The sequence below is a fragment of the Peromyscus californicus genome, unplaced genomic scaffold (assembly GCF_007827085.1).
Source record: "Peromyscus californicus insignis strain IS unplaced genomic scaffold, ASM782708v3 Scaffold_4__1_contigs__length_199733344, whole genome shotgun sequence".
In the NCBI taxonomy this organism is placed as follows: Eukaryota; Metazoa; Chordata; class Mammalia; order Rodentia; family Cricetidae; genus Peromyscus; species Peromyscus californicus.
The window spans coordinates 51589586-51611838 of NW_026294562.1; the positions used below are offsets into that span (position 1 = coordinate 51589586).

A 22253-nucleotide genomic window follows, 5' to 3' on the forward strand; every position below is an offset into this window, starting at 1 on the left:
ACTTATTGAAGCCGAGACTCAGACCCTCCCTTTTGCCTCCTCCACTGGGAAGAACAGGGTCACCCCTTTCTCTCCATCAAGCAGCCCCAGAAGCCCTCATCCTCCCAAGCTCCAAGGACACTGGAAGGAGCAGGGCCAGAAGCATAACGCTGTTCTGACAGTACGTTTGGTTCTGTCACTATCAGGGTAACTACTGATTCAGGGGACAGTCCTTCTCTTCGGGTCTTGGGGAGGGGTGCAAACACACATGCATAGAATCAGACAGAGTCACTAACACACAGATGAGTTCAGTTTAACCCACCTACACACACACACACACACACACACACACACACACACACACACACAGAGCCACACAGCATCATGGTGATCTTGTGTCTGTATACAGAATACTCCCACAACCATCCCATGTCCACACCCATGCATGCTTACTGCTAGGTGAGGCCCTGCTCCCTGAAGATGGAAGCCTCAGAGGTAGCCAAGTTGGCAGGTTGAGGGTGTGGCAGGGGGCAGGCAGGATCCCTAGAGAGCCCTGACAGGCTGAGTACAGGGCCGGGGGAGGTGTCCTCCCCAAAGCTTTCCGTCACAGCTCCCCATGCACCTCAATGCACCTCGCTATGAATACACTCATTAGCTGCTGTTTACAGCGGGCAGGGCACTCGGCACTCGGATGAGCGCAGCTATCACGGCCAGCCAGCTGCCGCCCGCACACGCACACACGTAGGTACACACAGTCACCAGGCTTCTCCTACCACCCTGTCTTCCCCTTCCCCCTCACTCAAGCCCCACATGCTCTATCACATGGACATACCAATTCCCCAAACATCCCAGCCCACCCTATAACTCAGTTTCAGGCCCAACCACCCAGGGTGACACACCTTTCCCAAGGGCCCCTTGCAGGTAGAAGCTGCCAAGCCTTCGTGAGGAGCCGATGAGCCAGCCCACCTTCCTACCAACGGGTCAGAATGCAGGAATAGATGCTGGGCTCTCTCCAGTCCCTTCCACAGGTTCCACGCTGTCTGCCAACTCTGTTTCAACCCTCAGGGAATTCTGCTGGGTGAGACAAAGCTTGGCCCTCCAGAGGCAAATTGGACAGAGACCAGCAGGGCTACCCCCTGCTGCCTGAAGGTCAGCACCTCCAAGTCCATGGAACTGGCACAATTCGCTTGGCACCACTGGCTGGGGTTCCCTGGCAAGGTAGAAGGGTACCCAGGCTTAGCCTGGCACAGGCTGGCTCCGGCACCTGGCCAGAGCAGTGACTGCCCTGATAGAGAAAGCTGACCTCATTGGCCACGAGTGCCACCTGTGGGCACTGACCATGGAATGGTCTACACATAGAGATGTCCGTGCCCACCTGGGATATCTCGGTGTCTCCTAGGAGCCCACGGAACCAACTCCTCCTCCTCCACTCAGGACTAAGCCTCCCAGCCAGCACATGGTCCCCTCAGCAGCTACTCCCTGCTGTTCTGGGCCTCACTCCCCTGGGGGAAGCAGTTATTGAAAACGGTCCATCAGATTCAATAAGAATTCAAAGTCCCTGAGAGAATAGAGGGGTGGGTGGAGAGTGGGGATGGAGAGGAGGGGACCACATGCTCCTCCTTTGCCCTTCCCCCATGGCATGCTTCAATATTAGGCCTGGAGGGCCCTTGCTCTGTTGCCCTTGGAGCCTGTGGGTCAACTAGGCCCGGGACCAGCTGCCCAAAGACCCGTCTTTGCTTGCTTGATGACCACCTGGTCCTCTGCCTTCTAGCTTTCCCCCTGCCCCTCCCCACCACCTACCACAAGCTGGCCTATCACCATGATCCAACCTTCTCTGGCACCCCTACCATCAAGGAGAGGCTGCAGGACCATCTCCTTTCTCCATCCTTGGGTTCATAAACACCTAGCCTGATGGCCAACCTATCCCTACAAGGCACAGAACAGCACAGACCAGAGTCAGTGAGAGGTCTGTCTCCTCAGCAACTCTACAGCTTAGAGGGGCCCCTATACCCAAAGGTCATCCTCCCCTAACCCACTGTTAGACTTACTCATCCTCAGACCCCATCCCTGCCATACCTGTTGGAGGGACCAAGTGTTCTGAAGTACTACCCTCTGCCCCAAGCCCAGGACACAGGCACAGCAGCAAACGGAGTCTGTGCAGATGGGGTTAGCTAGACGAGGAATGTCCTTTGGAGAGCAGTTGTCAGGGAAATTGTGGGATGGTCTGTCTTTGTTGGATTTCCACATCACCCAGCCTTGGCCCTGGCACCATCTATGGTCCTCATACCATAAACTTAACCTGTTCTTTCAGCCCTAACTCCAGCTTCACACCAACCCCTTCATCAGACTCTGCCCTGAAGTTGTGCCCAGGGAGTAGACGGGAGATTTAGACAATTACCTTGCCATGCCAAGGCCCTCTGCCCTATATGATACATCTAACTCTGGCCCCTTTGCCCCTAAGGAATGACCTGCCTGATGGAGTGTCTGTAGGGGACAGAGCCCACTAACAGGTGGGACAGATGGAGGCTTCAGACACTGCTGTCCAGTGGGACTAACCAAGTCCCAGGAGCCTGCTGACCGAGTAGGAAGCCCTCAGGACCTGACCTCTCCCTCCCAGCCCTTCTCTTTGGCCTTGCTCACTAGCTCACCGCAAGGTCACTTCTCCCTCCCTCCTCCTTCCCGCGGCTGTCCTGCCTGTCCCGCCTGCCCACTGCAACGCTGACCCCTGCAGGCCTGCTGAGGCCCTGCCCAGCCTGGGGACAGGCCATCAGAGAGACAGACTAAGGAGGCAGGCGAGGCCAGCTTTGGGATGCAGAGGCTAAAGGATGGGAGAGAGAGGACAGAGGAGGCTGAAGGTACAGGGTAGAGGTGGCTGGGAAGGCTGGAGTAGGATCTCATGGGTGTGCATGGGAAGGAACAGGTCTGCATTCTCCATCTGCCTCCTGTTCTCTTCCATGGCCCCTTTCTTTATAATAACAGGAGTAACAGTGCCCGGGGCCAGGGACCAGGTGGGAAGGGAAGAGCACTCATCAGGTAAAGTCTTAGTCTTAGGATGAGCCCTATGGGGACCTGCAGAGTGAGCGAGCAAAGGGAGAGAGAATACCATAGGAACCCTTCTGGAACTGGCCCGGGGCTTGATGAGCAGGAGAGCATAAGGTATCTTTTATTTATTTAGTTTTTAATAGGGCAACAGTGGGCCACAGGTGTTCCTGAGAAGGGTGGATGAGGAGACCAGGCTGTAAGAGGTACTGGCTCCTGTGGGACCGGAGGGGAGATGAGGGACTGGTCTGAGTCACACAGGAATTAATTTGCATATCTCACTCCTACCTGGTGCCAGGCAAAGGGGAGTTGTGGGTGGTTAGAAATGGGGGACATAGGGCCTTAGCTGTGGGTAGCAGAGCCTGGGGGACTTTGAGTAAGCTGCTAGGGATGGGAGTGACATGGAGCTAGAGGGATTCTGGGAAGTGGGCAGTGACACTAAGGATCACAAAAGGCTCCCAGAGATCCCAACGGAGCAGGATCCAAACATACCTTACCCACTCGCTACAACCTATTTTTGTTTCCACCAGCCCAGTGCCCACACAAGAGAGAAGAAAACCTCACCAGCTTCCTTCACAGTCAGAGCCAACCTTGCCACAGGCATTGGCGGACCCTGGAGTTTTCAAGGGGCAAGATAGGTAAGCAGGAAGGGAAGGGTTCAGAGGCTGCCAGCCTGTCAGGAACAGCTGTGGAATCCAGGCCCTTTGCCCAGAAGATGCCAAGCACATCAAGTTGGCCTCTGTGGAGAGGGCAGAGGTGCTTGGAGGAGTGGTAATGTCACGGTGCCAAAGTATCAGAGGATAAGAGTGGGTGGGTGGAAGCACGGTCCCAGGCCAGTGACCTGACAGCAATGGAGACTGCCCCCCCCCCCCCTGCACTCCCTTCCACTCTCATCCTGACCTGGCCTCTGAACTTGGTTGCTGAGCGTGAACCAAGCAAAGAGATGGCCCTGCCTTTGGTGCAAGTGTAGGAAGTGGGCTTTCCCAGGGGAACAATGTCAGGCTAAGTGACCTGGGTTCAGACAGATGAGGGGAAGGACCCTCAAAGGTAATGTCCCTTCAGCCCACACCTAGAGGACATTCAGAGAAGGACATGAAGCTCCAGAGGAGACTGAGGCTCAGACCCAAGTCCCGAGTGAGTACAACGTCTGCCACCCAGTAGGTCAATCTCAGTGGACTTGGAGTGGCCCTCGGGAGAAAACAGCGAGTGTGGATTGGGCACAAATGGTCAAAGTCAGTGTCCACCAGCATGCTGTGCACAGCTTCGGGGCTTGCGTCCCCGTCCCCTTCTGTGGAAGGTTTCAGGGCTGGTCTTTCTCACAGCACATGCCTCCCCCAGGGCCCACAGCAGGGAATCCAGAGACTCTTGTAGGAGCAGGTCTTAGGCTGGAGCCCCACTCTTAGCCTAGCCCAGAAACAGAAACCCCGGAGGCCAAGAGGCTGAACTAGGAGAAGTGGGGGTAGGGGGGTTCTGCTGGGTCTGAAGGAGTATCCCAGGTGGGAGCTGGAACTGAGCCTGGACAGGAGCTGCAGGGGACCTGTCTACAGGTGGGCACTGCGTGGGGGAGGCGTCAGGAGCCAAGGAGGAAATGGCAGAGCAATTTCCCGAGGAAGGAGGAGAGATTCCTGGCTTGGGCTCTAAGGATGCTAGAAGGATGCTAAGCCGACAGTGGGCTCCCAGGCCACTCCCTTTCAGAAAGGCAAAGGGGTGCGGCCCCCTTCCTCACCCTCCCTGGTAGGACTGGAGTGAGTTTGGTGTTCTTTGCGTCCCCCTCCCCAAGCCCAGGAGAACATTGCCCGGCCACCCCCATTGTCATCAGCCGCTGAGATTTCTCTTCAGGTACCCCTGCCTCCCCTTCACCGCTCTTGCGGTTCCCCACCCCCCAGAAGCCTCTATCCCCGCCGCTGCACCAGATTCCCACTTGCCCCCTGGAGCCCTCTCAATTCACAGTTGGCATCACAGATGACACTCCGCTCCTCTGTGCCCACAATCTTGGCCCAAAGCTGCCAGGATCCTCCTTGCCCCGAGGTTCCCCAACATTGACATCCCCAGGGCACCGGTGTTGGGGAGCAGGGGGTACCTCTGAAGGCACTGCCCGGCTCCCACGGGGACAGCGGCTCCTCGCTCCACCACACACGTTGTCCTTGGGCTGCTGGGGGGTGGGGGGGAGGTCCTTGTGGGGACACTGCGAACCCGGCCCCGGGCATCCAGCCTAGCAACGTCCCGACTGCGGGGTCTAAGTCTGAGTCTCTGCCACTAGAACCCACGCCCCGGGGCTGGGATGACCCTGGTAGGAAGGGGTGCAATTCGTGCGGCTCCAGCCGACAGCAGCCCTAGGCTGGGGCTCCGAGACGGCGACCAGGCGCTGCAGCCATCCTGCCCGCCGGTGCGGGGCGCCCCAGCCCGCGCGGGGCCGCGCTTACCTGGGCTGGCCGCCTCCGGGTCCCGGTACATGGTCCCCTCGTCGCCGGCTCCCTCCGGGCTCCTCAGAGCCGCCTGCGGCCGCGCGCTGCTCTGCCTCCGCTGCAGGGCATGGGGCCGGGCGACCCCCGGGGGCGGGTCCGAGGGCGGGGGCCGCGCGGGCTGCACCGAGCCGCTGAGCCGGGGAGCGGGGGCCGCCCGCCAGCCCTCCCGGCCGCCCGCGGAGCACGCTGCCGCCGCCGCCGAGACGCGCGGAGCCTCCTCCCTCTGGCCTGCGCGCCGCGTGTGCGCGCCGGAGCGTGTGTGAGTGTGTACGAGGCGGAGAGAGTGTGTGTGTGTGTATGTATGTATGTGTGTGCGTGCGTGCGTGTGTGAGTGTGTGTATGTGTGTGTGTGCGCCCGGGGCACCGCCGGCGCCGCCCGCCCGCCGCCGAGCGCCACGGCCACTGTCACTGCTGCGCCCACTACCGGCCACGCGCTGCACTGCAGCCCTGGACTGGCCGCCGCCGCCCGGAGCCGCCCCGAGGGCACGGCCGCCGCCCCGCACACCCCAAACGCTCACGAGGCCCCTGCCTGGAAGGGCCGCGGAGCTCCACGGCTAGGTTCGTCCAGACTATGGAAGACGTGACCCACTCGGCCTGTGAGCCACGGGTGGCGGTGGACTCGCACGCCACCGGGTCGCCCAGCTGGCCATCTCCTCCGAGGTGCCCTCTGACTCCGTTCCGAAAGGCGTGGAGATCCGCCCCGGGTTTTCCGCTCGGTGGCCGCTCGAGGGCGTTAGCTCCGGACTCGGAACAGTGGAGGACCAGGGAAGAAGGGTTGGTGGGTATCAAAACCAGGAGTGGAGTATGTTGCCAGTTCTGGGCCTCGGTCTGACAGTCTTGTCTTTCCCAGAGCTGACGCGCTGCAGGAACAGATAGGATAGAATCTCCTTCTTCCGTGGGGTACTACATATGGCAACCTTTCCCACCTATTCCAGCTCTGTGAAAAAAGAAAGCAGCTGTTAGCCCCTATTCATTCCTCTCTTGACCCTGTTCTCTCGGTCCTCCTGTTTCCCTTGACCCAGTGTGCCCCTGATAGAAATGAAATCCCCTTCTGCCAACCTTGAGGATCTCTTGGCGCACTCTCTGCTATCTGCTCCCTGTATCTGTTTAACGTTTTCCAGATCTGACAGATTCTGTTTTTCTCTACAGAATCGGGACTATTTGATTCTGGGGCGGGGAAGAGACAGAATCATGTCTCAAGAACTTTGAAGGCCCAGGATCGTACCATGGGGATCAGGAACCAGGCCTCCTTACACACATCTTCACAGGGACTCACTTCTCTGCCCTCAGTACACACAAGCATACAAACAGCCTAGCTCACAAAGAATCACAGACCTTTCCCACAGTGCATGTCTTGCCCCTACCCTGCACTGAAAGGGGTGGGTAAGACAGCATAATTGTTGGAATACAAACGTCAGCATCTTCCTTCCATGCAATTGACAAGTGAACCAGGCTTTCCAACATTGAAGGTTTCTGCTCCCAGAAAGCCACCTAGCTGGCTTCATACTGTGTGTGTGGCTCATGCCCTACCATATCTCCACCTCCTACGTGGTACAGCCAGCACCAATGGGGACAAATCTTTGTTCCAAGTGTCCCTCACTGTGCGCGCGCGTGCACACACACACACACACACACACACACACACACACACACCCCACACATTCACCTCCACCCACAGCTTTTCCGGCTGAGAAATAGATAAGGAAATTCCCCCAGCAAACCTTCTCTAAGACTGTTCCGGTGGAAAACAGATTTCCTGGGACTGAATATTCTAATTAAAAATGGAAGGGGAGCAAATGGAAGGCATGTGTAGGTTAGGGCCTGTAATTCCCCAGTGGCCAGAAATCTCAGCCCTCACCCTGTGGTCAAGGGCTGTTTTGTTCCACATCCTGCAGCCATCCTCACTCACATGCAGCCAAGAATCCAGGAGCTAGCCACAGCCTGTGTGTGTGTGTGTGTGGGGGGTGTCTGCGAACCCTGGGAAGCCAAGCCAGTAGGCTGGGGTTCTCGGGTCACCAGCCTTCACTCGTGCCACCTTCCAGATCTGTCTGCTTCTCTCAGTGCCTTCTAAAGAGTGAAGAGGGGCACTATCCCCTACCCCAGCCATCAATGGGTATACAGGAAGGGCTCCTCTTCAGAAATCTTCCTACTCCAGATTCTCCCACCCTCCAGAGAGAAAGGAGAGGGGAACAGCATAATCCCTTGCCATTGTAACTTGACAGGTTTTTTTTACTGTGTGTCTGGAAGCTCCCAGTTTCTCAAAGCTGATGAAGAGGACATCAGAGAGATGACCCAAGTCACCTCCTCAGGTGACAAATGATGAAAGTCAAGCCCCTAGAGGAGACCCAGAGAGCCATAAACTCTGAGAGCTCACAACCCAGGGTGCTGTTAGGGGACCTGGAGAAGTCCTTGGTTTCATTCCCAGATTTTTACCTGCCATTCTGAGATCCATGAAAAGATTCTTCCATTTGCTCCCAACTCAGGGCTTACAAATAAAACTCACCTCATTCTCTCTCAGCAGGCATGAGATAGCCACTATTCTAAAGAGTGGAGATGGACAGTCCCCCAGACATGCTAGATAAAACCTCAAGAGATCGCTTTGTGCAAAACAAGGCTCTGGGGCATTGTGGGCTTTGATTTATTTCTTTTTTATTTTTATTTTTTGAGTACCGGGGACTGAGTCCAGGGCCTTATGCTTGCTAGGGAAGTACTCTACCATTGAGCTAAATCTTCAACCCCCTGAGACTTTGAAAACCCCTTTTCTGTGGTTTTCAGGCACTTTGTTCAGGGAAAGCAGCAGCATTGGAAAGAGGACAAAATACACATTCATGTGGCTCTGCCATTCACAGCTGTAGTTAACCTGCACAGACACAGGTCTCGGGGCCTTGGTTTCTTCTTTCTATATAATGAGGGTAACAATACTTATTTCTTTGATTACCATAAGATTAAATGTGATACCATTAATGATACCTGAAGCATCTGATTTATTCTTGATATTGATTCCTATTTTTTTTTTTTATCCTTAAGAGAGACGCTGTAAACTCTCCATTCTCATGTTTTGCTTGTTGAAGAAATCATTTCAGAAGTCTAACCTCAAACCATCTTGCTACATTTGAAGGCTACTCTCTTCTGCTGGAGCATCCTGAGAGCCCAGCCAGCTGGGAGTTCCTGCCTTCTAAGCACTCAAAAGGACAAGGCAGAGGCAGGAAATGGAGTCTGCAGGAGAACTCAGGTCCTTGGACAAAGAACCCAGGAGACTGTGAATTACCCCCACCCTGCTCTCAGGCTCTGACTCTTCTTAGAAGAGGTCCTGTGCCTCTGGAGGAGGGACTTCAGGAGAGGCCCTTTCCTTCCATGACGCTACCGCCGGGTGGGCCCCTGTGTCCTGGATTCCATGACGTGGCAGGAAGCGTTCATAGCACCTAATTCCCCAAGGGCTGGCTTGCTGCATGCCTTGGACCCCTCAGGCCTGTTTCCCATCTGGCACAGTCATTGAAATCAGGTGTCCTGGGCCAGCTGCAGGCTGAGAGTAGGAGCAGAGAGGGACATTTTGTCCCTCTGGAGCAGACGCCAGGCCTCTACTCTCCCAAACAGGGCCCCCGAGGCCACCTGGCTGTGTTGCTAGGCCACGGCATGGAGGCAGGGCTCCTGGGTCTGCCAGCATCTTCCCTGACATGATCTCCATACTGCTGTTTCCCTACAGCTCCTGTCCCCTCACCCCCACCCACCAGACTACAGGATGAATTATTAATAAAAATGCTGAGGAAGCTGTTTGTGTGTGCGTGTGGCAGAACAAATACACCTCTCTCCTTGTCACCATCCATGTGGCAACAGACTCAGACTGAGCATTGGCCTGATCCAGCAGTGACACATCAGAGCCTACACAGTATACGAGGCCAGCCTAAAGCACTTGTCCCACAACCCTGTCCCCAACCCCCATCCATCCCCTTCCTCCTCTGCAGAGGTCCGGAGTCTGGAGTGGATAAAAGCACAGGATTAACAGATCAGCCAGTGTGGTGCTGCATGTCTGTAAATCTAGTACTTGGAAGGTTGAGGGAGGAAGATCAGGAGTTCAAGATTAGCCTGAACTATAAAAGATACTGTCTCAAAAGAACAATAAACAGATGCCATCATCCTAAAAGGACAGGACAGCAAAGACCAAGAAGGCAGTAGCAGCTATCACCATGCCCGTCTCATCACAAGGAGATGCAATCAGTGTTTTTGGATTTCCTACCCATGCCCAGCCCTGTGGTACTCCTGCTTTGGAGGCCTAGTCCTAAAAAGATGGGGTTTATGCCACAACATCAAGAGCATAATTCTAGTCCTGTGCTCTGCTCCTGCCTTGTTTCTCTAGCTCTTAGTCTAGATGGTTATCTCTAGGCCTTGGTTTCCCCATCAGGGCTAAAAATAGTACTGCAGAGATGTCAAAATATGTTGGCAAGATACGGCAAGATGTTTTTCCTGGTTCCCCAGACGTGACCCCAAAGCATCAAGAATCCTGACCCAGGCTGATCTCTCTATATCTACAGGCACTCAAGAACCCCCCAGGCTGCTGCAGGTCCAGAAGCATGCATTCTCTTACTAGAAGCCCCGCCTCCAGATCACCTGTCCTCCCATGTGTTTCTCTCCATCTTGATTCTCTCCCTTTTTAAAAAATTTTAAACATTTATTTATATCTGTTTTTTTTTTTTTTTTTTTTGTGTGTGTGTGTGTGTGTGTGTGTGTATGTATGTGTGAGCATGCACACGCCATGGCTTGTGGGAATCAGTTCTCTCCTTCCACTGTATGAGTTCCCAGGACCAAGTTCAGATCATAGGGTTTGGTGGCAGGTGCCTTTACCTGCCAAGCTATCTTGTGCTGCTGTCTCTCTTTCCCCCATGTTCCTCCTGATAGCCATCCATACTTCACTCAGCTTTTGTAGCATCGGCCCCCAAAGCCCCCAAGCTGAAAACAGGTGGCCTTCTTCTAGTCAGCTCCTCCAGGGACAGCTACAGCCTTCAAGGGAAGCTTGATCTCAGGCCTCTTCGTTGACTCTTGGGCTGCTCCAGACCCCTGAGACTGACTGAGGCCCCTTGGAAATTCCTCATCTTGCTGATGTCAAGCTCAGGGAGCTGGGGTAAGACCCTCAATTCTTCCGAGAATCTGCTTACCATTCTGTGCCATAGGGATGCTGTTTTACCATCTTGGTAGTGTCTCGAGTCCTGGGGATCTCATTCCCCTAGGAAAAAAATACAGACAGACATAGATACAACATTTTGCTTATCAGTAAGTGTGTGGCCTGAAGTTTCCAGGAAAGCTCCCTTGTCCTGAAGCTCTCTCTACAAGGTGGCTTCCAACAGTCTCAGCCCAGTTCTTTGCACTCCTGGTCCTCCCCATGATGACTCTGGGTCATGAGAGAGGTGGGCTGGGGGTATCTATTCCTAAAGTGTTCCCCTCTAGCCTTTGTGGCCTCTTCCTTCAGCACTGCTGTGGCTGGAGCCAGCCTGTCTGCAGCTCAGACTGGTGTTTTAATCCTTCTTGGAACCCATTGAACCGGCTTCACCTGCCTTTCAAGGTATTTAAAGGTTCTTTGACCAAATGCTTTTTGATCCTCCATTGATGGGAAACAGGCAGAGGCTCTTGCGCCAGCTGCCCCATTCCCCCTATGTGATTAGTCTCTAAGAGCTCTTTTTGATATTGCAGAAACTGTCTGTGGTTTGTTCAAAGCCCTAGCTCTTGCCACTACCTCCCCCAGAGAACCAAGCTGGTCAGCTCCAGCCTGCACTGCCCATCCCCAGTGATGGCCTAGTTAACAGGGGCCTCCCAGGATCAAACTCCTACCTAGACTGCTTTAGGACCCCAGCCCCAGCCGAGTTGATAGAGAATCCAGTCCTGCTCCTCTCAGGGAGCTTCCTGGAGTCTGGATACGATGGGATGAGGGATTAGTGGCCCCTAGACTTCAGAGGACCATACCTCTCCATCTACCCCCTGAGGAAAGACAGGTCAGAGGGCCCATGGGGTCTCTGGACCTGTTTTCAGGGTCTGGTTAATGAGATATCTTAGCTTGATACTGAGGAGGGGAAACTGAGGCTCTGAGTTTCAGATTCAGAGTTGTGTATGAGAGGACAGAAACTAGAACATATTACCCAGTGTCTTCCCCCCCCACACACACACCCGTCCCTTCAAGGAAGGACTTAGTGTATCCCAGGTTGGTCTCCAACAGGCTGTGAAGTCACGGATAACCGCGAACTTCTGATCTTTCTGCCTCTATCATTCAAGGCCGAGGTAAAAGGCACCAGTAAGCCAAGTTTACGTAGTGCTGGGGATGGAACCAGCTAAGCAATCACTTTACCAGTTGAACTACATACACTCCCATTCCCATCCCAAGATCTCTGTGCTCCAGTAGTGGGCAGCTGCCAGTCTCCAAGGAGCTCCTCAGCTGGGTTTTGATCCAAAATTGGAGGTTCGGGGGTTGGGGAGAGAGACCAGGTGCTTTTGCTCCTAATAGTGGAGAACCTGTAATCGCCCAGCTTGGGGCCCTGGATTGCCACCTCTCAACTGGAGCCCAGAAAGGAGCGTCCCTCTGTGTCAACACCAAACCGGTGCTGGAGCGCTAGAGTGGAGTCAGGGTCCTTACAGGAGACGGGCGAGGACGGTGTGCGCGTGCGCAGAGGGGGCGTGGCGGCGCCCTCGTGAGCTGACAAATTGCGGCGGACTAGAGAACAGGACAGTGCTCTCCCTGGAGGAGGAGACCCATCTACAGAGCCAATAAGCACCAGACGCTGAAAAGTGCTCAAACCACTGCTCAAGGTCCACCCCAGCTCTCACTGAAGCTGAAGACCGCAGTGGGTGTGAGGGTCCTTCAGATCGTAGGATTATCCGTGAGGAGACGCCTAGTGTCCTGCAACCACCCTTCCTAGCTTTGGGCTTAGGACGAGTTCCAGCACCCCAGGATGGGGGGCGGGGTGCAAATCACCTGGTCCCCTCCTTCACCAAGACCTCCAGAGAGGCTGCTGGGCACCTTAGCTGTGCCAGACCCAGCGCCAGAACCCAGTCCCGGCACTGTAATAATCATAATAGCAGCTGCCAGCATTTATTGAGCTCTGAGGGCTTGCCTGGCCCGAGTGCCAAATGCATAACACGCATTATCCCACTTAATAGTCACAGCAACCAACATAGAAATCGTCTTGTGATAATCCCCTTAGGAAGGTGAGGAGCCTGAGCCTCGATGGTCCGTGTTTCTCCCTCCCCCGCTGCTCTGCAAGGTCACAGCCAGAAGGAGGGGTAAGGGAGCCAGTCACCTGAGTGGGCTGTGCTGCCTGTGGCTCTGAAAGCCTTAGAGGTGAAACTGGGCAGGTACCAGGGGCAGCCCCTCAGCCACCTGTGGTCCTGCCCACAGAGGTGGAGGGGGAGCACAGGCCCCCAGTAGTGTGGGAGGAGGAAAAAGAAAAGGTTCTATCTCCCACATTTTGGCTGCTCCAATTTCTCCTAGGTCCCCTGTCTTCCTGCTCCTGTCCCTCCCAACTGTGGGTGGCCCCCAAGGCTCTGTCCTCAGCCTTCATCTTCCACGTGTCTCTTCTTGTGATCTCATTCACTCCCACAGCCTCAGCTCCTGCTTCAGCCCAGCTTCCAGCCCTGTCTCTGGAGCCCTGACCTCCCTCCGGAGCCTGGCATCTGCATTCTTAATGAAGCATCTCCACCCAGGTGGAGTGAGCTAATTCCCTTCCCCAGGGAAGCAGCCCCCATTAGATCACACGGCCGCCCACCCCAGAAGGCCTCATTAACTCTCCCAAGCCCCAGATCTGTTTCCCAGATCCTCCTGGAACTCTTCCCCTTATCCAATCAGCCTCTTTGCTCTGCAGAGCTTCTCACACCCTGTCTCCTCTGACTCTGCAGCCACCTCCCTAAGTCACACTCACAGCCTCTCACCCTGTGCCTCAGCCATGGCTCCTGACCAGTCCCTTGCCTTCTTCTGTCCCTCCCTCCCAGTGTCCTTCTTCATTGTGACTTTCTGACCAAGATCTGATCAGGCCCCTTCCCTCCCAACTCCTGGGAATCTCCAATAGCTCCCTGCTACCAGTGGCATTAGTTATGAGCAGCTTTGCCCTAAGGGGTGTCTTCTCCAGCACCCTTGCTGGCTCACCCTTTAGCTAAACACTCTGAGTTTCCACCTATGGGTCCCCACCCTCTGAGGCCCATCTGACAATCCGTTTCTTCCAGGGAGCTGTCCCTGCTTGTCCTGGGAGAGCCCGAATTCTCCTCTGAAGCCCAAAGTGATTCTTCGATGGAATCACTTAATAATATTTAACATCTTTTTCTTTTCTTTTCTTTTTGAAACAGGGTTTCTCTGTGTAGCTCTGGCTGTCCTGGAACTCGCTCTGTAGACCAGGTTGGGGCTCACAGAGATCTGCCCCACCTCTAGAGTGCTGGGATTAAAGTCGTGAGCCACCACTACTCGGCTTATTTAGTATCTTTCTAAACTGCTAAAGCACTGGAGATCCTTCTTTTATTTTATTTCTTGAGACAGGGTCTCACCATGTAGCCCAGGCTGACCTTGAATCCTGCCTCCCTCTCCCAGTCCCTCCACCCCTGACCTCTAAGCCTGGGGTTACAGGCAGACACCACTACACCTGGCAGTGGGAACTCTTTAAATGGAAGAATTACTTATTACTGTCCATCTCCATCTTCTTTCCTTCATATTTTTACCGATCTATCCAACAAACATGGGTTGAGTAGCTACTTTATGCTAAACATTGGCTGTGAAGAAGTCTAACTCCGAGCTACCTCTGGGTGCCAGGCATGCAATGGAATCAAGTCAGTGATAGAAGGGTGTTTGAGTATATTCAGTATGATAGCCCTGCCCGGTGTATGCCTTTCCATCCACTAGCCACCGGAATGCCAGACTTTAGGTCATGGTATGCAGCTGACATAAGACCAAGCCCTGCAGTGAACAGTACAGCATGCACAATTGCAAGTGTGAGTCAAGTCCTCTTGAACTTGACAATACAATGACCTTAGCCCTGGGGAAATACAGAAGCTTCCCAAATGCCCACTGTGTGGCATCAAGCATGAGTCTCATAAATCTTTGCTGAATTAAGTGGGTTTGAGGAAGAAAGGGAACATAAATGGGACTGGAGAGGAAAAGAAAGGTCATGGGGGCCAGGGCGTTTTCATAACAGCTGCACAAAGTAGCCCTGCCATCTACTACAGAGGGATAGATGAGATCATGGACATACACTTCTCTGAGCTCTAAAGAGGAGAGCTAAATAAATGTATTGGTGATATTATTAGTCTGTCCCCATCAGACCAGGTAAGTCCTCCTAGCTCTGAAACCTCGGCTTCTCCACTCCCTGAGAAAATCAGCCAGGCCCTGTGACACCTCACCGCTCTCGCTGGGCCTCAGTGTCTCTCCTTCGGTGTAAAGATGTGAAAAGGTGTGGTCCCGAGGAGCCCTGGTTCTGCTGGTGACATAGTCCCAGGGTCAGTGTCTGCCTAGGACACACCTTTGTTCTCTCCTGCTTGCCACTCCCTGGGCTGAGCTGAGCTGTCCACACAGTGTCTTCAAGGTCACTCCCTGACATATTTGTCTTTCTGGTCAAACAAGGGCATGAGGACTTTTCATCAGTGAGCACCCTTATAAATCCTGGAGCATGGGCTTACAGGTTTTTTTTTTTTCTTTCTTTTTTTCTCTGTGTCTCTGTGTATGCAGATATATGTACATATGTGTGTATGCACAAGGAGACCAGCAGTCAATGTCTTCCTCAATTGTTCTCTACCTTATTTTTTGAGACAGGGTCTTTCACTAAACCTAGGGCTCTCTGGCCAGCAAACCCCAGGGGTCACTTTCTCTTTGCCTTCCCAGCCCTGAGACTACAAGTGTGCACAGCTGTGTCAAGCTATTTACACAGGTGCCAGGGGGCTAACCTTGGGTCCTCATACTTACATAGTGACAGTAAGCCACTTTGCCAACTGAACCATGTCCCTAGCCCCTTAGAGCCTGTTTTCTAGAAAATTCCTTTGTGTAGACCTTCTTTTCCATCCCAAGCCCATGATCTGGCCCCTTGGGGCCTTCCTACCCCAATCCACACAGGTCTTGGAGTACCAAATCCCCTGGTGAAAGGATGGGGACTGCAGCAGGAGAGACGCTCCTCCAGAGGACCACCGTGTCCCCTCGGATCATCTCCTGACATCGACCAGGTCCCTCTTGCCTTCTTTTTCTTTAACCAGCACATGTTACTGCTGCTGTATGTGTTACTTCTGTGTCACTCTGATCAGATACTGAACAGAAACGACTCACGGGAAGAAGGATTTATTTTGGCTCATGGTTTTAGGGGGTTTCAGTCTATCAGGGCGGGGAAGCCATGGTGGAACGTATCCGTCTGCGGCAGTGGGAATGTGAGAAACTGTTCCAATGGCCTTGGATCAGGAAGCAGAGCTAGAACTAAGGACCAGATCAGGACTTTAAAGTCCCAGCCTTAGTGACCTACTTCTTCCAGCTAGACTTCACAAAATAAAATCATCAGCTGGGGGACAACTACTTTAATATGAGCCTGTGGGGGGCACTTCAGATTCAAAATTTAAAAAGTGATAAGTTTCCCCCCCACATAGTATCCCTCAGTCCACAACCTCCCATTGCCTCATTCTCTGCCCTCCTCCTGTGCCCTCATCTCCTCTCCACATCCTCCCTGTCCCCATCTCCTGTCGTCATCCTCTGCCCTCCTTCCTACCCTCACCCCCTGACCTCATCCTCTGTCCTCATCCCCTGTCCTCATCCTCTGCCCTCCTTCCCTTCCCTCATCTCCTCTCTCCACATCCTCCCTGTCCTTATTCCCTTCCCTCATCCTCTGCCCTCCTTACCACCCTCTCCCCTGTCCCCATCTCCTGTCCTCATCCTCTGCCCTCCTTCCCTGACCTCATCCTCTGCCCTCCTCCCCTGCCCTCATCTCCTCTCTCCACATCCTCCCTGTCCTTATTCCCTTCCCTCATCCTCTGCCCTCCTTCCCACCCTCTCCCCTGTCCTCATCCCCTGTCCTAAACCCCTGCCCTCATCCACTGCCCTCCCAAGGTGAGGCTTGCTCCACAGTCTCCACTCAGCCTCCAACCTGGCTTCCGCTTCTGTGTGCTCACCTATGGCATCAAAGCATCAGCTCAGAGCCTTTCCATGGATCCCCTTTGCTTTTGAGCAAAAGCTCAGATTCCCTTCTTCACCTAACCAGGCCTTTGCAGGGTTGTCAGAGGGACTGAAGGATATAGCTCAGCTGGTAGAGTTCTTGCTTAGCATGTAGAAGTCCTGCATTTAATTCCCAGTACCGCATAAACCAGATGTGGTAGTGCACACCTGTAATCCTAGCACTCAGGAGGCGAAGACAGGAGGATCAGGTGTTCAAGGTCATCCTCAGCTACAAAAAAGAGCTCAAGGTCAGCCTGGGCTATATGAGAATTTTACTTTTTTTTTTAAACCCTGCCAAAGGGTTATGGGGAGCACACTTCAGACAGTGGGTACAAAGGTGTGATGGCGCCTGGGTGGGAAGAGTCAGAAACCTGATATGACAGGAGCCTGGGATGGGCATCAGGGCATATCAGGCACACCTGCTATGTTCTGAGTTCTCATACTGAGGATGCAGCGGGCTCTGAAATAAAGATCTCTGCCCTTGGAAAGCTGATAGCCTGGCCTGGAATGCTGTCATCAGCCCTAGCATTGGATACAGAATAAGTTAGAAGACAGGAGCATTGTGGGAATAAGGGATGGCTATGGCAATATTCACCAGGTGGGAAAACGGTCATGTGACTAGGCTTGAGGGAGGGGAGGGATTCGGCCCTGTGTGTAACAGAGGTATCGGAGGCTAGGGAGTAACCGGGCAAAGACCCTAAGCTGAGAGAGCAACAGCCGGGGCTAGAGGGACGGCAGGGACACGGGTGGACCGGAGCAGGAGAGGAAGGGAGATGAGGTGGGAAGGGCAAGTCACAGCAAGGACTTCGGGCGGCGGAGGGCCACTGAGTGCTTTGTAAGGAACAAGGACAGATGGGAGCTGGCTCCATGGTGGGAGAGCCTCTGTGGCTGTGTGGAGGAGCTGGGCAAGCAAAGGGAGGCAAGGTGGATGCTGTGGCGATAATCCGGTTGAGAAATGATGGTGGTTGGATGACGTGGGGGAGGCGGTCTGTGGATCTATTTTGAAGGCAGAACCCAAAGGATTTCCTGATGGATTGGCTGTGAGTTGTGACAAGAAGGAGGCGGTGAGGCAGCCAGCAGGGTTTGGCCTGAGTGATGGCAGGGTAGGGTTGCCAATGGCTGACTCGGGAGGTTCTCATGCCAGCTGCCCTCCCTTCCAATCCTTTCTCATATCGCCCACCACCCAGGAAACTTTTTAGACTTTTCCCCCAGTTGCTCCTCACTATGGAATTTTAATTCCAAAGTTACCATAAGTCCATATACTTTGAGAAAACACAAACCATTTCTCTATGTAAGATGATTTTTGTCCTCCAGGAACCAACGTGTGTGTGTGTGTGTGTGTGTGTGTGTGTGTTCCCTGGAGGATGTATATGATGGATACAGTTGAAAAGGGAGAACTGAGCTCAGCTTTGCCCATGTTGGGTCAGAGCTCCCTAGTACAGGGAGAGATCATATATAGATGAATGGATACTTGAGGTCCAAGGCTGGAGATGAGGATTTGGAGTCATAAGCATATAGATACTGTTTAAAGTCAGGAGAGCGCATGGGCTCGCCAGTGGAGTAAATGAAGAGAGACCAAAATTAAAGGCTGAGCTTGGAGTACACAGTGTTGTCTGGGGGAAGAGAGAAAGCCTGCATAGAAGTTGGAAGGAGCAACCAGAGATGTAGAGAAAGAAGGGAAGGGAGGGGAGAGGAGGGAAGGGGAGGGGAGAGGAGGGAAGGGGAGGGGAGGGGAGGGGAGGGGAGGGGAGGGGAGGGAAGGGAAGGGAAGGGAAGGGAAGGGAAGGGAAGGGAAGGGAAGGGAAGGGAAGGGAAGGGAAGGGAAGGGAAGGGAAGGGAAGCTGATGACTCCTGGGAGCATAGTAGAAGTCATGTTCCTAGGAGCAGGAGGGCTCTACTCCCAAAGGCTTCCAGAAATCCAGTTGTAGGAAGCCGGCAAACTGATCATTGGTGAAGCCACATGGGAACCTTCAGTCATCTTCATGAGACTATCTCTGACAGAGGAAACTCTAGCAGGAGGTTTTTTGGAGAGGAGGTAAGGAAATGAGCAGTAGCTGGGAGAGGACAAGCCAGGATCCAGGGGATTGCATGAGATTTGGAGAAAAGGCATCAGGTTTGTGCAGGGAGAGAAGATTGATGGGTGGGAAGGGCTGGAGGATGTCCTTGAACAGAGCAGCAGTTCTGGGTTCCGTGTCTGAACGGCTGGGAACACAGATAGTCATAGGCAGGGTGTGATGAGGTATACTGGTGGGTGCAGAGACTGGTAAGGGGGATGCACCATCCAAGCATGGGGGTGCTTCTGGTTGGATTGTCTTCAGGGAGTGGGAAACAGGGTCAACCTCTGAATGAGGAAGAGAAGGGGAGGGGAGGCCATGCATGGGGAGGGCACAGATGAAGGGAACAGTGATTGCAGCCCCGAGCTTCCAGGCCCTCTCACTACAAGACCAGGCTGCTCACCTCCAGGTCTCAAGCTCCCCGACTCTGCTGAACTTTAATTGTGTTGGGTAGCAATGGAAGAAGAGATTAAATCAGGTGTCATTCTTCAGATGCTGTCCCCTTGTTTGCTGAGAACCTGGACTTGCTGATTAGGCTAAACAAGCTAGTGATCAAGCTCATGGGATCCACCTGCCTCCACCTCCCCAACACTGGGACTGCAAATGCTCTCTGCCACATCAGGCATTTTGACGTGGCTACTGAGGACTGAACTTGGGTCCTCGAACTTGAATGGCAAGCACTTTAGTGACTGAACCAGCTCTCCAGGACCCAATTTTAAATTTTTAAAATGTTCATTCCTGTGACTCCACCAGAAGAGGGTCCTTATCTTTTAAATCCTAGTGACTAGCAAGGGCCGTGTAGTCAGGCAGCCAGTGTGGGAAGGAATCTGGGCCTTTTCACGGTTGTTTTTTTTTTTTTTTTTTTTTTTTAATGCCCTGTGCCTTCTGGTCTGTGAAAAGAAGCCAGCACCATGTTGTGGGTGTTTTATTCGTGTTGCCTGGAGAGCAGATGAAGGTGCAGTGGGTGGAGAATGAAGGGGGCACGTGGGGGTGGGTTTGTTCTTCGCCCCTGCAAGCCAAGGAGAATGAGGAGGATCGTGTCACATCTGTGTCCCCACTGAGGGAAGGCTTTGACTCCCTGAACCCCAGTACTCAACTCCACCATGTGAGTTGAAAAGTGCTCTGTTAGTAGCTGGGTGTGGTGGCACATGCTTTTAATCCCAGCACTGGGAGGCAGAGACAGGTGGATCTCTGAGTTCAAGGCCAGCCTGGTCTGGAGAGCAAGTTCCAGAACAGCCAGAGTTACACAGAAAGACTCTGTCTTGAAAAAACAAAAAAAAGAAAGAAAAGCACTCAATTATGTATGGACCCTGGGGACAGACCCACTAGTAAGCTCAGAACAATCAGAGCTCAGGGCCACACTGGTCACTTTCAACTTTCAGCAGAGCTTACAGGACCAGGGAGGTGAAGCCTCTTTCCCTAGGCCCCACCCTTGGACTTCCTCCCCAGCCTGGCCCTTCCTGTTTGCCTCCCTGCCCTCCACCTCCTCACCCCTGGACATTTCCTCCATGGGTTCAGGATAGGTGTGGCTTTCTCTCTTAAGAGCCTAGAGTTATTCCTATGAGGGCATGTCCAGTGTGCAAGTGTATGTGTATGTAAGTGGATATAGGTGTAGGTGCATGTGTTTATGAGTATGTGTGTGCACATATGTGTATATGTGTGTGAACATGTGATGTATGTATATATGTGTATGCATGGGCGTATCTGTGTATGCATAAGTGTGAGTGTGGGGGAAAGGAGAATTGAAGGAGATGGTGTGGTCTTGCTCTCTGCTCATAAAAAGACTTCAGAAAGAGCAGCCATAAGAGGGGCCTTGTGTCCTGCCTAGACACCTGCTGAGAACACACGTAGAGCAGGGCCTTTTGCTCCAGCAGTTCACTCTCTATCCCCTGAAACCTGGAGGCAGCAATAAAACCTCATCACAGGGGCCTTCAGGGAGCAAGTGCTAATGGGCCGGGATGGGTTATGGCTTGAAAGGACAGCTGCAATGTTCCCATCCCATCCAAAGGCCTAGTAGAGGGCTGGGCAGGAGCGCCTAAGTGCCAGGTGGTGGTAAGGCTGGAGTGAAGTGGGTACAAAGTGCTTTGCAGAGCCCTAGCCCTGCTTCTCACCTCTTAATGACCAGCCAGAGAGTCACGGGAAGCCTTGGCCTCAAGTCTCAGAAGAGGCTGGCTCCTGCACTAATGGCTGGCTGCTCTAGCCACTCACATCCTTCAAGCAGGCAGCCTAATGGAGAGCTGGTTATCAGGTGCGCTGGCCCCTCTCTCTGCCCTCCTCCACAAGAGGGTTATGGCCGTGGGTCTAGGAGAAATCAGTCCACAAACAGGTGTCTTTGGGCATCACCCAGCCATGCCCACTCTGCTTACACCACAAGGCAAACCAAACAGAAAGGCATGGGGCCAGCCTACAGATCTGCAGTCATCATTCCTAGGAAGCTTGCTACCTCTTTGGCCTCCTTCAGATGACTGAGATAAAAGAAGTCATTTACGGCCCTCACTCATGGTGTCCAGCCAGAAGCACAGTAAGATAGGATGACAATAACCACTCTTTTCACTGAGAGCCTACTGTATGCCAGGCAATGTTCTAGATGTCAGGAAGAGTGCTGAATGAGAAGCTTCCCTTAAAGCCCATATTGCTGAATTCAGTCCTCATCACTGCCATTCCCAGTTTTCAGATGGGGAAACTGAGTAAGAATGGCCCCCATAGACTCATATATTTGAATGCTTAGTCACCAGAGTGTGGCACTATTCCAAAGGGTTATAAAGATTAGGAGATGTGCCTTTGTTGGAAGAAATGTGTCACTGAGGGTGGGCTTTGAGGTCTCAAAAGCCCATACCAGGCCCAGTGTCTCTCTCTCTACCTACTGATCAGTATATAGAGCTCTGTTACTGTTCTATCACCTGCCTGCTCCCCACCATAATGATGATGGACTAAACCTCTGAAACTGTAAGCAAGGCCCCAGTTAAATGCTTTCTTTGTGAGAGTCACCTTGGTCATGGTGTCTCTTCATAACAGTAGAACAAGTGACTAAGACAGAAGAAGAAGGACATTGCTTACCCAGTCCTAGTGTCTCCTTTACCCATCTGTTTCCCCAAGACTTCGCATCCTTAGCCCCCTCACATTGTTCAGGGGGAGACCAGAGATGTGGAAAAGATGGAGTGGACCATAGACAGGTCAGGATGGGTAGTGATGAGGACTCTTGGAAGAACATGTTGGGCTGGAAAGGCATTTCTCATCAAGAGCATGCCTATCTAACATGGCTTAGAGAAAGGCTCCCAAGTAGGAAGATGAGCCAGGGGTCCACATCTGGGCTCTGATGGGCAGATGCTAACTTTCAGGACTTCCTCTATATCAATCAGCTACAGACCCATGCCCAACCCAGGCTGCAAGTCCAGGCTGGGAGAGAAATACTTGCTTGATTTTCTCTCATTCAGGTCAATTACAATATTAAGACGTGTGTGTGTGTGTGTGTGTGTGTGTGTGTGTGTGTGTGTGTGTGTGTGATGCTCTGCCTCTTGTAACAGATTAGGCAAATCAAAACTCAGAGCAGAGAAGTAACTGGCTGAT

The 22253-nt window shown here is 53.2% G+C and overlaps 1 protein-coding gene and 1 long non-coding RNA gene across 8 annotated transcripts in view; one reads left to right on the forward strand and one right to left on the reverse strand.

Moving 5' to 3' along the window:
* The window catches only part of Syt7 (synaptotagmin 7), a 61977-nt gene extending 56100 nt beyond the window's left edge, over positions 1 to 5877 (reverse strand). For 6 of the 7 annotated variants that reach the window (XM_052713426.1, XM_052713424.1, XM_052713421.1 and 3 more), the window contains exon 1: positions 5099 to 5240. In XM_052713426.1, the coding sequence (XP_052569386.1) occupies positions 5099 to 5225 (127 nt within the window). In that variant the 5' untranslated portion in view covers positions 5226 to 5240. Of the gene's footprint in view, positions 1 to 5098; positions 5241 to 5441 lie in introns of those variants that run through there. The other variant, XM_052713420.1, reaches the window with a different exon arrangement.
* Positions 2668 to 9179, forward strand: LOC128094838 (uncharacterized). The gene is made up of 3 exons (XR_008213093.1): positions 2668 to 3135; positions 3549 to 3656; positions 8511 to 9179. It is a non-coding gene; the product is annotated as an uncharacterized LOC128094838 (long non-coding RNA).
* The last annotated feature ends 13074 nt before the right edge of the window (positions 9180 to 22253 follow it).